This window comes from Equus asinus, chromosome X, assembly GCF_041296235.1.
Source record: "Equus asinus isolate D_3611 breed Donkey chromosome X, EquAss-T2T_v2, whole genome shotgun sequence".
Lineage (NCBI taxonomy): Eukaryota > Metazoa > Chordata > Mammalia > Perissodactyla > Equidae > Equus > Equus asinus.
Window position 1 is genome coordinate 37,899,577 of NC_091820.1, and position 12,883 is coordinate 37,912,459.

Sequence of the window (12,883 nt, forward strand, 5' to 3'; positions counted from 1 at the left end):
GGAAAGGGATTTGGTAACTTGGCTAACTAACCAGTGTGCCCTGTATCTTTCAGTGACGTGTGTGTGCAGTGGTGTCCACTCTCCCGGCACTGTAGCACTGAGAAAAGCAGCTCCATTGGCAGCATGGAGAGCCTGGAGCAACCAGGCCAAGCCACCTATGAGGGCCACCTCTTGCCCATTGACCAGAACATGTACCCCAACCAGCGTGACTCAGCCTACAGCTCCTTCTCGGCCAGCTCAAATGCCTCTGACTGTGCCCTTTCCCTCAGGCCAGAGGAGCCAGCCTCTGCTGACTGCATCATGCAAGGCCCAGGGCCAAGTAAGGCCCCTAATGGCCGGCCTAATGTGGCTGACACCTCAGGAGGTAGCCAGCGCACCAATGGGGGCCACCTGACTTCCAGCTCCCAGATGTCATCCTGCCCACAGGAGGTCCACCACTCAGGGCCTGCTAAGACTACCAGGGGCCCACCTCAACCTCCAATGAGGCGAGACAGTCTTCAGGCCTCCAGAGCCCAGCTCCTCAATGGAGAGCAGCGCAGGGCTTCTGAACCTGTGAACTCCTTGCAACAGGAGAAACCAAGCTTAGAAACCGTTCTATTCCCAAGAAACCCTAACAGGTTCTGCTGCCTCAGTGGGCAAGATCAAGTGACAAATGAGGGCCATCAGAACTGTGAACTCAGCCAAACTCCTGAACCCAGCCAGCAGGGCTCTGAGCATCTACTGATGGAGGCCTCAGCCAAAGCTGTTGGATTCCCAAAAGCATATGACAAAGCTTCCAGTGTAGATTCCAGCCCACTCAACAAGGCTTCAGCAGAGCTAGCTAAGGCTTCTTTTGGCAGCACTCTACACCTCACAGGGCATCGCCATAGTGCGCCTGAACAGCTGCTGGCATCCCACTTACAGCGTGTACACCTTGATACCAGGGGCAGCAAGGGAATAGAGCTCCCAACTGGGCAGGATGGGCATGAGTGGACTCTGTCTCCTTTGCATAGCAGCCACACAGAGAAGAAAAGTCCATGTCTGTCTGCAGGAGGAACCCAGGACCAGCCCAGCAAAGAGAGAAAGACTAGGCCAGTGGATGATAGGCCTTTAGGTTCAGGGCACCAGAGCCCAAGCAGTTCTCCACATGGAGAGGCTGATGGACACCCTCCAGAAAGAGGTTTCCAGGACCCAAACAGAGTAGGCAGTGAATTGGCCATCCAGCAGCCCTCTGCTTCTGACTCGCTTATTCAACAAACCAGGGACTGTTCTGCAACCACTAAAGTACCTGGCAGCACAGAGGCAACTGAAGAAGGGGACAAGGAGCCCAAGGAGTGTGGCCGGGTGGGTGGTAGGCGAAATGGAGGGACCCGGGGCCGCTCAATCCAAAACCGGCGGAAGAGTGAGCGTTTTGCTACCAATCTGCGTAATGAAATTCAGAGGAGGAAGGCTCAGCTCCAGAAAAGCAAGAATCGCTTGTCACAGCTGTGTGACACTAAGGAGCCAGTGGAAGAGACCGAGGAGCCCCTAGAAAGTCCTTCACTTCCCCCCTCTAACTCATCTCTTCTATCTTCATATAAAAAACCACCTAGCCCCAGAGACAAGCTCTTCAACAAGAGCATGATTCTCAGGGCTAGGTCTTCAGAGTGCCTCAGCCAAGCCCCTGAGAGCCATGAATCTAGGACAGGCTTGGAGGGACAAATAAGCCCTGGCCAGAGGCCCGGCCAGGCCTCTTTGGGCCTGAATACCTGGTGGAAAGCATCTGACCCATCCTCCTCAGACTCTGAGAAAACAGATGTTCACTGTGGAGTCCGTGGAGGTCAATGGAGATGGTCTCCAGAGCACAACCTGCAGCCACATGTGGCACTAGCCATGGAAGGCCCTTCCAACCCAGGTGACAACAAAGAATTGAAGGCTTCTACTTCCCAAGCTGGAGAGGAAACCATCCTCTTGCCCTTTGCAGACAGAAGAAAATTCTTTGAAGAGAGTAGCAAATCCTTATCTACATCTCATTTGCCAGGTTTAACCACACATGGCAACAAGACTTTTACCCAGAGACCAAAACCTATAGACCGAAACTTCCAGCCAATGAGCTCCACCTATAGGGAATTGAGGCGCCATCCCATGGACCAACCATATCATGCCACAGACCAATCATATCATTCCATGTCACCCCTTCAGTCAGAAACTCCCACTTACTCCGAATGTTTTGTGAGCAAGGGTCTAGAACAATCCATGTGTTGTAAGCCACTGCACTGTGGTGATTTCGATTACCACAGGACCTGCTCTTATTCCTGCAATGTCCAGGGAGCTGTAGTCCATGACCCTTGCATTTATTGTTCTGGGGAAATCTGCCCTGCTCTGCGAAAAAGAAATATGATGCCCAACTGCTACAACTGCCGGTGCCATCACCACCAGTGCATCCGGTGTTCAGCTTGCCATCATAATCCTCAGCACAGTACCCTCGAGGACAGCAGCTTGGCACCTGGCAATGCTTGGAAACCCAGGAAGCCGACAGTGCAGGTGAGGACTTAGTTCTTGGATGGGTGAGCTTCATTCTTCTCCTTGTTCTTGGATGGGTGAGATTCATTATTCCCTTTGTGAGGAGAAAGGGAGGTAAATCATTTGAGAATATAACAATTATCATTCCTCAAAACTGAATGGTGCTGGCTTCACCAGATAGGAGCTTATTAACCTTGGGTAAGACACTCAGCCACCAAAATTGCAATTACCTCATCTTTAGAGTTAGAACAAAATAACTTTTGCCTCACAAAATGGACAGAACTGGGATTTATGTCCTGACCATATAATTGGTATCTGAGTGACCGCAAGCAAGTCATTCAACCACCAAAATTTGCAGTTATGTGATTTTTAAAGGGGAAAAAAAGGAATTTTACCTCATAAAATGGCCAGTACTAAATAAAGTCTTATTATCTCATCTCTATAGTGGAGGAAAATAATGTCTGCCTCATCGATTAGTTGTGAGGATCAAATGAGATTGTGTACAGAGAGTGCCAGGCCCAGTGCCTAAGACAAAAACAGTGCACATTCCCTTCTATTTCCTGCTTTAAAACTATTTGGAGCTGCCATATTAGAAAATGTACCCCAGGCTTTGTTTTCAGAGATCTGACTTGTCTGGTTTTCTAAAGGATGAATCCTTCCCCCCTTCTCCAGTCTCGCTCTGTCAGAGACCCACGTCTAGACTTGCTGCTGCTGCACCCTACTTATGACCCACAGCCCTAACACAAGGCACCACCATCCCGCAAGGTACTTTTGGGAGGACCCGGTATGTCCTCGCCGGCTCACTGCCTGATCTTTCCCCACGGCTTCCGTAGTACCACCTTGTGACTGGTGCACTCAAACCCGAAGTTAGTTCCTGTGTTGAACTGTTGTTGCATAGGCAGACACTTCTGAATGACTTAGGGTATGAAATTGCTCAATACATGTTCTTTGAAAAAAGGAACCTTAGAAGTGAAAGACGCCTGACACAAAAGAGTACATACTTTACTGTTCCTTTTATATGAAGTTCTAAAACAGCTATTCTATGGGAAAAAAAATTCAAAACAGTGGTTGCCTATGAGAAGTGGCATGAGGAAACTTTGTTGGGTGACGATAGTGTTCTTTATCTTGATAACAGTTTCGTTACACAGGTGTATACATTCGTCAAAACTCAATAAATGTACACCTAAAATTGTGCATTTCACTGGAAGTAAATTTTGCCTAAAAATTATGGTAAACAAATATCAAACTTTAATAATATATATGCTGAAGTTTTTGAAATATATTGATGTATGCAACTTATTTTATAGTTTTCAGCATACAAATGTTGCACATATTTTGTATATTTATCCCTAAGATTTCATGTTTTTGACGCTATTATAAAAGTATTGTTTCCTTAACGTCAAGTTAAAATTCTTTGTTACTACTATATAGAAATGCAATTTAATTTTGTGTATCAGCCTTGTATCTTACAACCTTGCCCAACTCACTTATTAGGTCTAGTAGCTTTTACAAGATTTTCTACATAGACAATCATGTCATCTACAAATAGAAATAATTTTATATCTTTTTTTTTTGAGGAATATTAGCCCTGAGCTAACATCCACTACCAATCCTCCTCTTTTTGCTGAGGAAGATTGTCGCTGAGCTAACATCTGTGCCCCTCTTTCTCCATTTTATATATGGGATGCAGCCACAGAGTGGCTTGATGAGCGGTGCATAGGTCCGCACCAAGGATCTGAACCAGCAAACCCTGGACCGCTAAAGCGGAGTGCACGAACTTAACTGCTACGCCACCAGGCTGGCCCCAATAATTGTGTATCTTAATTTCTACTGTGTATGGCTTTTCTAGGGGAGAGAGAGGTCTTATTGCACTATCTAGGATATCCAATACAACGCTTAGTAGAAATGCTGAGGGCAGATAGTGTTGCTTTGTTCCCAATCTTTCCCTACTAAGTTTGATATTAGCTGTAGGTTTCTATCTAGATTCCCTTTAATAGGTTGAGGGAGTTCCCTTTTATCCTTAGTTTTCTGAGAGCTTTTATCAGGAGCAGATGTTGGACTTTTTTCAAATGCTTTTTCTGTATCTATTGAGATGGTCATATAGTTTTTCTCTTTTAGTCTATTGATAGGGGGAATTACATTGATTGATTTTTGAAATAAGAACCAGCCTAGCATTGCCAGGATAAATCCCACTTGGTCATGATCTATTATCCTTTTATATGTTACTAGATTTGATTTGCTAATATTTTATTAAGGATTTTTGTGTCTATGTTTATCATGGATTTTAGTCTATAGTTTTCTTGTAATGACCTTGTCTGGTTTTCATATCAAGGTGGGCGGCCTTACCAAATGAGTTGGGAGGTATGCCCTCCTCTTCTATTTTCAGGAGAAGTTTGTATGGAATTGCTGTTATTCCTTCCTCAAATGTTTGCTAGAATTCATCATTGAAGCCGTCTGGGCCTGGAGTTTTCTTTGTGGAAAGATTTTTAACTACAAATGAAATTTCTTTAATAGATACAGGGGCATTTAGGACATCTGTTTCTTCCTGAGTGAGCTTTGGCAATTTGTCCTTCAAGGAATTTATCCATGTCATTTAAGTTTTCAAATTTATGGAGAGAAAGTTGTTTGTAACTTACGTTGAAATGCATCAAGAATTAAAGATGGATTGGTAGATGGATAGAGGAGTGAATAGATAGATATGTGTTAAGGCAAATATAGTAAAATATTAATTGTAGAATCTAGGTGGTGGATACATGGGTGTCAATTGTGAATTTGTTCAACTCTTCTGGATGTTTGAAAATAGTCATAATAAAAAGTTGAAAAAAAGAGGAGAGGAAATATAAAATAATGGTTTAAGGGCACTGATGCTGGAACCAGACTACCTGGGTTCAAATTCCTAAGCTTTCCCTTCTAAAAAAAAAAGGAAGTAATAACAGTACCTACTTCATAAGGTGGTTGTGAGGCTTAAATGATGTAACATGTGTAAGGCGCTTAGAACAGTGACTGCCAGATAGTAATCATCTTTAAATTCTCTCTGAAAATAAAAAGAGATTTTGGCTTAGCTTGAGAAACTTTTGCCGAAAGAAGGACCTGCAAGTCGACTATAGAGAAATGGGCCTGAAGTTGGGGAGGAAAAGAGACGAAGAGATGATGGCTCCAGAAGTGTCAGCCCAGGGCCAGTAACTCCATAAGGGAAGGAGGTGAAATTTGCAGGTTGCAGCAATTGGTAGCAACAGTGCAAGTGTGCCTGTGCTCATACCATGCCTCTCCTTTTGTACTCTGAGGGAAGGACACATGGAGTTCCTAATGCCTGTTAGATTAGCTACGCAGATCTGCTTAGACACTAGGCTTTCAGACATGTGGATGGCCGCTGGGAGCCAGTTTGTGCCCATTTCTACCCCTGCCACCTGAACATACCTGCCCAGACACGGGGAAAACTTGCAGCATGGGTTAGCTCTGATGACTTACCTGATGACTAAGGTAGTTGTGATGGTGGCTGTCTGGAGCAGGGCTGAGACCCTGTTCCTTATGACCCCTGAAAGAGGCTGGGGAGCTAACTGGCTCCTGTTTAGTCCTGTTAAGAGAACTAAAATCAGCACACACTTACATCCCTGGCAATACTTCATGGCAGTTAGTTTTGCATATATTATCAGATTATTTCGTTTAACAATTGTATAAGTTATAATAGGATCCCCATTTTTACAGCTGAGGAAGTTGAGGCTCAGAGAGGTCACACGTCTAGCAAGTGGCAAAGCTAGGATTTGAACAACATAACAATAACTAACATTTGAGTATCTACTGTGCACCAGGTCCTGTTCCAGGTGCCTTACATGTATCAACTCATTTAGTCCTCAAAGCAATCAAGAAATAGGTACTGTTATTATTACGATCTCATTAGTAAATAGCTAGGGGAAATGAGATAGAGAAGTTGGGTAGGTTGCCTGAGGTCACAGAGCTAGTGAAGGCAGGTGTGGGATTTGAATGTATGTAGCCTAGCTTCAGAGGCCAAGCTCCTAATTGTGCTACATTGCCTCTTCATAAGCTGATTGCAAAGCCCAGGCCCTCTCCAGTATAGCAGGATGCCTTTTAGGAGTATAACTTCCATCAGGGCAACAAGTTCCCACCACAATCCCCACCTGCAACAAGCTGCGGGGATAACTGCCTCTTTGGTTCAAAGTGCACAGGCAATTTATAGCAACTTAAGTGGCTCAGGAAAAAAAGTAAGGTGATACTTGGGAGCTGAGATGAAGTTTGGGAGTTTGGACAGGACTTTATTTTCTTTGGCCACTGCTATTTACTGAGTGCTTCCACAGGGCTAGACAGGGCATGGCAGGAAATCCTGGTTCCCACTAAGGCTGAGCGAGTAATAGTGTCTTTGAGGGCAGGGACATCTCACAAGGGCATGGAGGTAGAGTCTGAAGCATAAGTGGTTAGAGCTGCTCTGACATGACAGGTACAGGCAGGGACTGCTCTGGGCCTATGAAAGCCCAAGCCTAGAAACAAACCTCATTTTTTCCATGGCTGCTCACATTCGGAGCCTCCTCTGTGCTGAGCGCTACGCTAGGCATTCGCTATGCACATCCCATTTTATCCTCACTACTGGGGAACCGGCAAGGCTGGATAGCATAATCCTTATTTGTCAGATAGAAAGCTGAGGTTCAGGGAGATGGCATAACTTCCCTCAAATAACACAGCTAAGTGTCTTAGCCAGTATGATAGACATCAGGTGTCTTACCACCAAAAGGGAGGACTGCTGAGGCAAAGGTAATAACACTTTGAATGGGACCAATAATAGCATTGGAGAAAGAGGGGATTTGGATAATCAGTGAGGTTTAGGGAAAATCTGTGCATTCCCATTGGGCTAAGCTCTGAGTCACTAGGTAGAGGATACTGAATGCAAAATCAGGAAGAATGTCAAAGTCAAATTTGCATTCGATTTGGAGCTAGAATAGAAAGGTAGGGACATTTTTACAAATGGCACACATGGCTTGAGCTAGAAGGAAAAGTGTTACTTGGGCAAAGCCCTTAAGGAAAAGATGCCCAGGGTGAAGAGTCTACTCCTGTAATGTTGGGAATGTGGCACCCACCACTCATGCTCCCCAGAGATGCGCCCACCTCAGCCTCTGGCAGCAGGTCTGGGAGGACGAGGAAGAGCACAGGGATGTGCTGGCATGCATGCTTTCCATCTGCCTCACCCTGGGAGAGGGTTGCAGCAGCCGGAGCTATAGGCCTCAAAGCCCCCCCAAGGGCCAGGGCTTCCAAGAAGATGCTTTCTATGTTCGAAGAGACCAGAGGAATGAGCAGGTTCACCTGGCAAAACAAACAAAAAGACCTCCTTTGCAAGAGCCAGAGCAAACAGCAAACGTGCTAAACTGGTTTCTAACATGTTTTGGGAGGGAGTGGAAAAAGAGGGAAATGCAGAGTTTCTAGACCACACCGTCTGGGTCCTGAGTGCTCTCCTAATCTCTGCATGCCCCCAGCTGCTGAGCAGGCCTCTTGACAGAAAGGCAGCCCTCCAGGTACATATTTCTCTCGCCTGTGTGGGAGAGTAGAAGGAACCAGCTGGGAGGCCTGGCCGGGGACAGGTTTCTGACCTCCTCACATTTTTGAGGCCATCTAGATACCTGGCTGCTCAGAGCTCCCTAATTTATCGGAATTTTGCTTTGCAGGAATTTCCTGGGGACAAATGGAAACCAATAACAGGAAACAGGAAGACCAGCCAGTCAGGGAGGTAAGTGACCGCTCAGGGAGTTGGGGTGAGTTGGTGCCTCTGAAGCTTCTATAGAAATTGGTAAGGTCTTCTGCCCACTGTTTCCTTTGAAGAACCTGGTCTGGTGTCCATACCAAGGGCTTGATGCCATAGATGTGATCCAGCCTGCCCCCAGACAGCTGGGCTACAGACCAAACTGATTGTTAGGACATTTTGGAATATGTTGTAGTCAGGCAGTATTGTGGGACATTCTGCTCATCAGCTCAGGAGGCCTGAGGCAGGCCTGCTTAGGCACAAGGACATGTGGGACCAGACGGTGCTGAAACAGATCAGAAGGCATAAACTATGCCTGCCTTCCCGGCAGCCACTGGGCAGTTGGAGGGGGCAGAGAGGAGCTAAGGCTGTCCAGCTACTACTGTGCTGTTGCCTCAGAGTTGTTACAGGTACTTGTTTCTTGGGTTCTACCACCTTTCTTTTTACAGGGCTTGTTGAGAACTTAAGGTCTGCTCATTAAAAGCCCGGGGGCAGTTCATGCTAACATCAGGTTAAAATTCCTTGGGGCTGGCAGTGGCATTGTTGGTTAAGTTCACGCACTCCACTTTGGCAGCCTGGGGTTCGCAGGTTTGGATCCTGGGCATGGGCCTGGCACCACTTACCAAGCCATGCTGTGGCAGCATCCCACATAGAAGAACTAGAAGGACTTATAACTAGGATATACAATTATGTACTGGGGCTTTGGGGAGAAAAAGAGAAGAGGAAGATTGGCAACAGATGTTAGCTCAGGGCCAATCTTCCTCACACACAAAAAAAGCATACTTAAAAAAAATTCCTGAAAGAAGACAGGGACATTTTTACAAATGGCATATATGGCTTGGGCTAGAGGGAAAAGAGTTGCTTCGCTTAAGGAAAAAAATGGCCAGAGTGGAGAGTCTGCTACTGTAATGTAGGGAACAAGGCTCCTGGCACTCATGTTCCCCAGAGATGAGCCCACCTGCCGTAGGTGACCATAAGGCGTAGACAGTTACCTTCTCCGGGTTGCTTTCCATCAGCCTGGCCGGACCTTCTCTTTTGTGAAATCCCTTGATATACCCTTTCAACAAGTTCTTCTCCAGGCCAAATTGTACAAGAGACCCCTAAATTATATTGATTTTTAAACTCAAATTCTAGGAATGCAGGAGGAACAGGGAAGAAGGCTTTTAGCTGTGCCTCTGTGAGGACACTAGGGAGGGGGCATCAAGGGAGAGGACTAGAATCTGAGTCTCTTGACCCCTGAAGAGTCCAGGGTCCTTTCTGGGGGTCTACATTATCCCCTGTGATTTGGTGGTGTAGTCAGGAATAATTTTGGTTTTCTTTTGGCTCCCAAGTCTGGGAAAACTGTCGGTTCTCTGGTTGGCAATAGAAAAAGGGAGGAACTCAACATTTGTGGATCATCTACTAAGTGTCAGTCACTAGGCTGGATCTTTTTACTCCATAAATCTCATTTACACACATAATCTCATTTATTCTCCACAATAGTTCATTTTGATCCTTATTTTATAGATGAGGTCCCGAGAGATTGTGTAGCTTAGCTAAGGTCACACCAGAAGTAAGTGATGGAGCCAGGATTCGGACCGAGGTTTGTCTGGCCCCGAAGTTCATGTTTTTCCATTATAACTGCTTCAATTAGGATCCCTAAGGAGACCTTTCAAACAGATCCTTAGCATCTTGTCTCGGGAGTCTAAGGCCTGGGTGGGGATACTATGGCTCGTCTTGATTCCCTGCTGTGGACTGACTTGTACTGTGTCCTTGGAGAAATTGTTTCAGTCTAGTGGGTCTGCTGAGTTTCCCATATTAGACTGAGATCTTTTTTTTTTTTTTTAAAGATTTTATTATTTCCTTTTTCTCCCCAAAGCCCCCCGGTACATAGTTGTATATTCTTCATTGTGGGTTCTTCTAGTTGTGGCATGTGGGACGCTGCCTCAGCGTGATCTGATGAGCAGTGCCATGTCCGCGCCCAGGATTCGAACCAACAAAACACTGGGATGCCTGCAGCGGAGCGCGCGAACTTAACCACTCGGCCACGGGGCCAGCCCCTAGACTGAGATCTTCGAGAGAGGTGACCACACTTTGGTCATAGACTTATTCTCTGTGTTTAGCACAATGCCTGACACCAAGAAGTTGCTCAAGAGGTATTTGTCATCTGCTTGCCAAGTGAAGAAACAGAGCCTTCGCCACCATTGAATGAGTGAAATGACACAAAAGTAATAATGCTAACTAACATTTCTTGAGCATGGTGCTCTATTCTAGGCCCCATTCAAAGCACTTTACTAATATTTATTTATCACAATAACCTTAAGGTGTAGGTACCCTTAGTCTCTCCATTTGAATCAGAGAAGAAACTGAAGCACGCACAGATAAATTCATTTGCCTCAAGTCCCACAGCCAGTAAGTTGACTAGACCCAGGCAGTCTAACTTCAGAGACACTATACTACACTACAGTGCTTTTCCAAAATGGTTATCTTACCAATCAGCCAGTGAAGTAAAGGGACTTTATTCAAAACCTAGTGTATGTACTGCCTTTTTCTAGGCAAGCAGGGAAATATTAGAGAAAGAACATCAGAAAGCATAATGCCTGCCCACCCACAGCTTGAGCAAGGAAGACTAACCCACATAAAGTTAAGTAGCAGTAATAATAAATTACCATTTGTGTCACAACCTATGTGCCACAAGCTAAGTTACACATATTTTGTTATGTTTTATCTTCCCCAAAACTCTGTCGAGTAGGTATTATTATAACTAGGTCAGTGGTTCTCAAACTTGGGTGTGCATTAGAAACACCTGGAGGAGGGGCCGGCCCTGTGGCCAAGTGGTTAAGTTCCTGCACTCTGCTTTGGGGGCCCAGGGTTTCGCTAGTTCGGATCCTGGGCATGGACATGGCACCGCTCATCAGGCTATGCTGAGGTGGCATCCCACATAGCACAACTAGAAGGACCTACAACTAGAATATACAACTATGTACTGAGGGGCTTCGGGGAGAAGAAGGAGAAAAAAAAAGATTGGCAACAGATGTTAGCTCAGGTGCCAATCTTTTACAAAAAAGAAATACCTGGAGGGCTTGTTAAACCATAGATATGTAGATTCCATTTCCCAGAGTATGATTCAGTATGTGTAGAGTGAGGCTCAAAATTTGCATTTCTAACAAGCTCCCCAGGTGATGCTGATACAGGGTGATGATGCATCCGCTCCTGGGATGAGACTTTGAGAACTAGTGACTCAGATAAAGAATCTGAGGTTCAGAGAAGCTAAGTAATTTACTCAAGGTCTCACAGCTATTAAGGGGACAAGCCAGGACTTAAACCCAGCTTTTGCTTACTCAGACAAGTTGCTGTAAGATGAAAAGTGTCAAACACATGGTAAGGGGCTAATACATGATAAGTATTATTAGGCCCTATTTAAGTTCATTGGAGAATAAGAAAACTGAAGGTTGGGACCTACAGGAGGAAAGGGCCAGAGTGTGTTAGAGGAATAAACCCCTCCGGTTAAGAGTTCTGGCCTTGGAGTCAGTCTGCCTGGATTCAAATTCAGATTCTTCTATTCTCTAGCTGTGTGAGCTTGGCAAGTGGTTCTCACTCCCACCTCACCCCATTAGTTTTCTCATTTGCCAAATGAGGTAAGTAAGAATACCTACCTCATGTGATTTTTGTGGGGATTAAATGAGTTACTATATGTAAAGCATTTAGAACAAAACCGAGCACCATAAACCCTCAGTAAATATTAGTTGTGATAATAAGGAGGAGGAGGAAGAGGAGCAGCAGCAGCAGTAACAGCAACAGTAGAGAAAAAGAGTAAAGTACTGGGCCAGGACAGATAGGCCTTGAAAACTAGATAGGATCGTAAATATGGAAGCAATTGAAGGTTGTCAGTCCGGTAAGTGACATGGTAAATGTGGCATTTTAGGCATCTTGGCATCATTTGCAGCCTAGATGGGTTGAAGGGAGACCAAATAGGGGCAGTGATCCAGGCATGAAGGAGTGTGGCCCTGGATTGGGAAGGTAGGGGTACAATAGGAATGGAGCAGAAGGGATAGATAAATATGTGTGACATTTGGGGGCGAAAATGTTTATTTATTATGAAAACAATATTACAGGAAATTAAAAACAGAAGAAAAAGTAGCCTTATTCCTACTACCCTAATACCCTGATTGTTTTCATTTCTCTGCCAGCTTTTATCTATAGGTGTAGAGATTTTTTTTGGCATGATTATAATAGCTATGTAGATATGATTTTGTGTGTCCTATTTCTATTTTCCCCACTAAGCATTACTTGATAAACAGTTTTTCATGTTGCTATATAAGGTTCCTCAATAATTATAATTTTTAATGGCTGCATAATATTTCACTGGCTTAATGTGCTCTAGTTTGTTTAATCATTGCCAAATTGTTGTATAATAGGTTGTTTCCAATTTCTTGCTATTATAAAGTAATGCTGCAGAAAAATTTTGAGTAGCTGTAACCTTTGTCTCATTTTGAATTATCTCATTAAAAACAATTATCCAGAGGGGCCGGCCCTGTGGCCGAGTGGTTAAGTTCGCGCACTCTGCTTCCTGGGCCCAGGGTTTAGCCCGTTCCGATCCTGGGCGTGGACATGGCACTACTCATCAAGCCATGCTGAGGCAGCATCCTACAACCAGATGACCTGCAAGTGGAATATACA

At 45.0% G+C, this 12,883-nt stretch overlaps 1 protein-coding gene across 5 annotated transcripts in view; it reads left to right on the top strand.

The window, feature by feature from the left end:
- The window catches only part of SHROOM4 (shroom family member 4), a 207,803-nt gene that overhangs the window by 167,380 nt on the left and 27,540 nt on the right, over positions 1-12,883 (top strand). For all 5 annotated transcript variants that reach the window (XR_011499632.1, XR_011499633.1, XM_070502056.1 and 2 more), the window contains 2 exons: positions 54-2,502; positions 8,151-8,212. Coding sequence is in view for 3 of the 5 variants with exons in the window: in XM_070502056.1 (XP_070358157.1) it covers positions 54-2,502; positions 8,151-8,212 (2,511 nt within the window). In the remaining 2 variants the exon portion in view is untranslated. The remainder of the gene's footprint in view (positions 1-53; positions 2,503-8,150; positions 8,213-12,883) is intronic.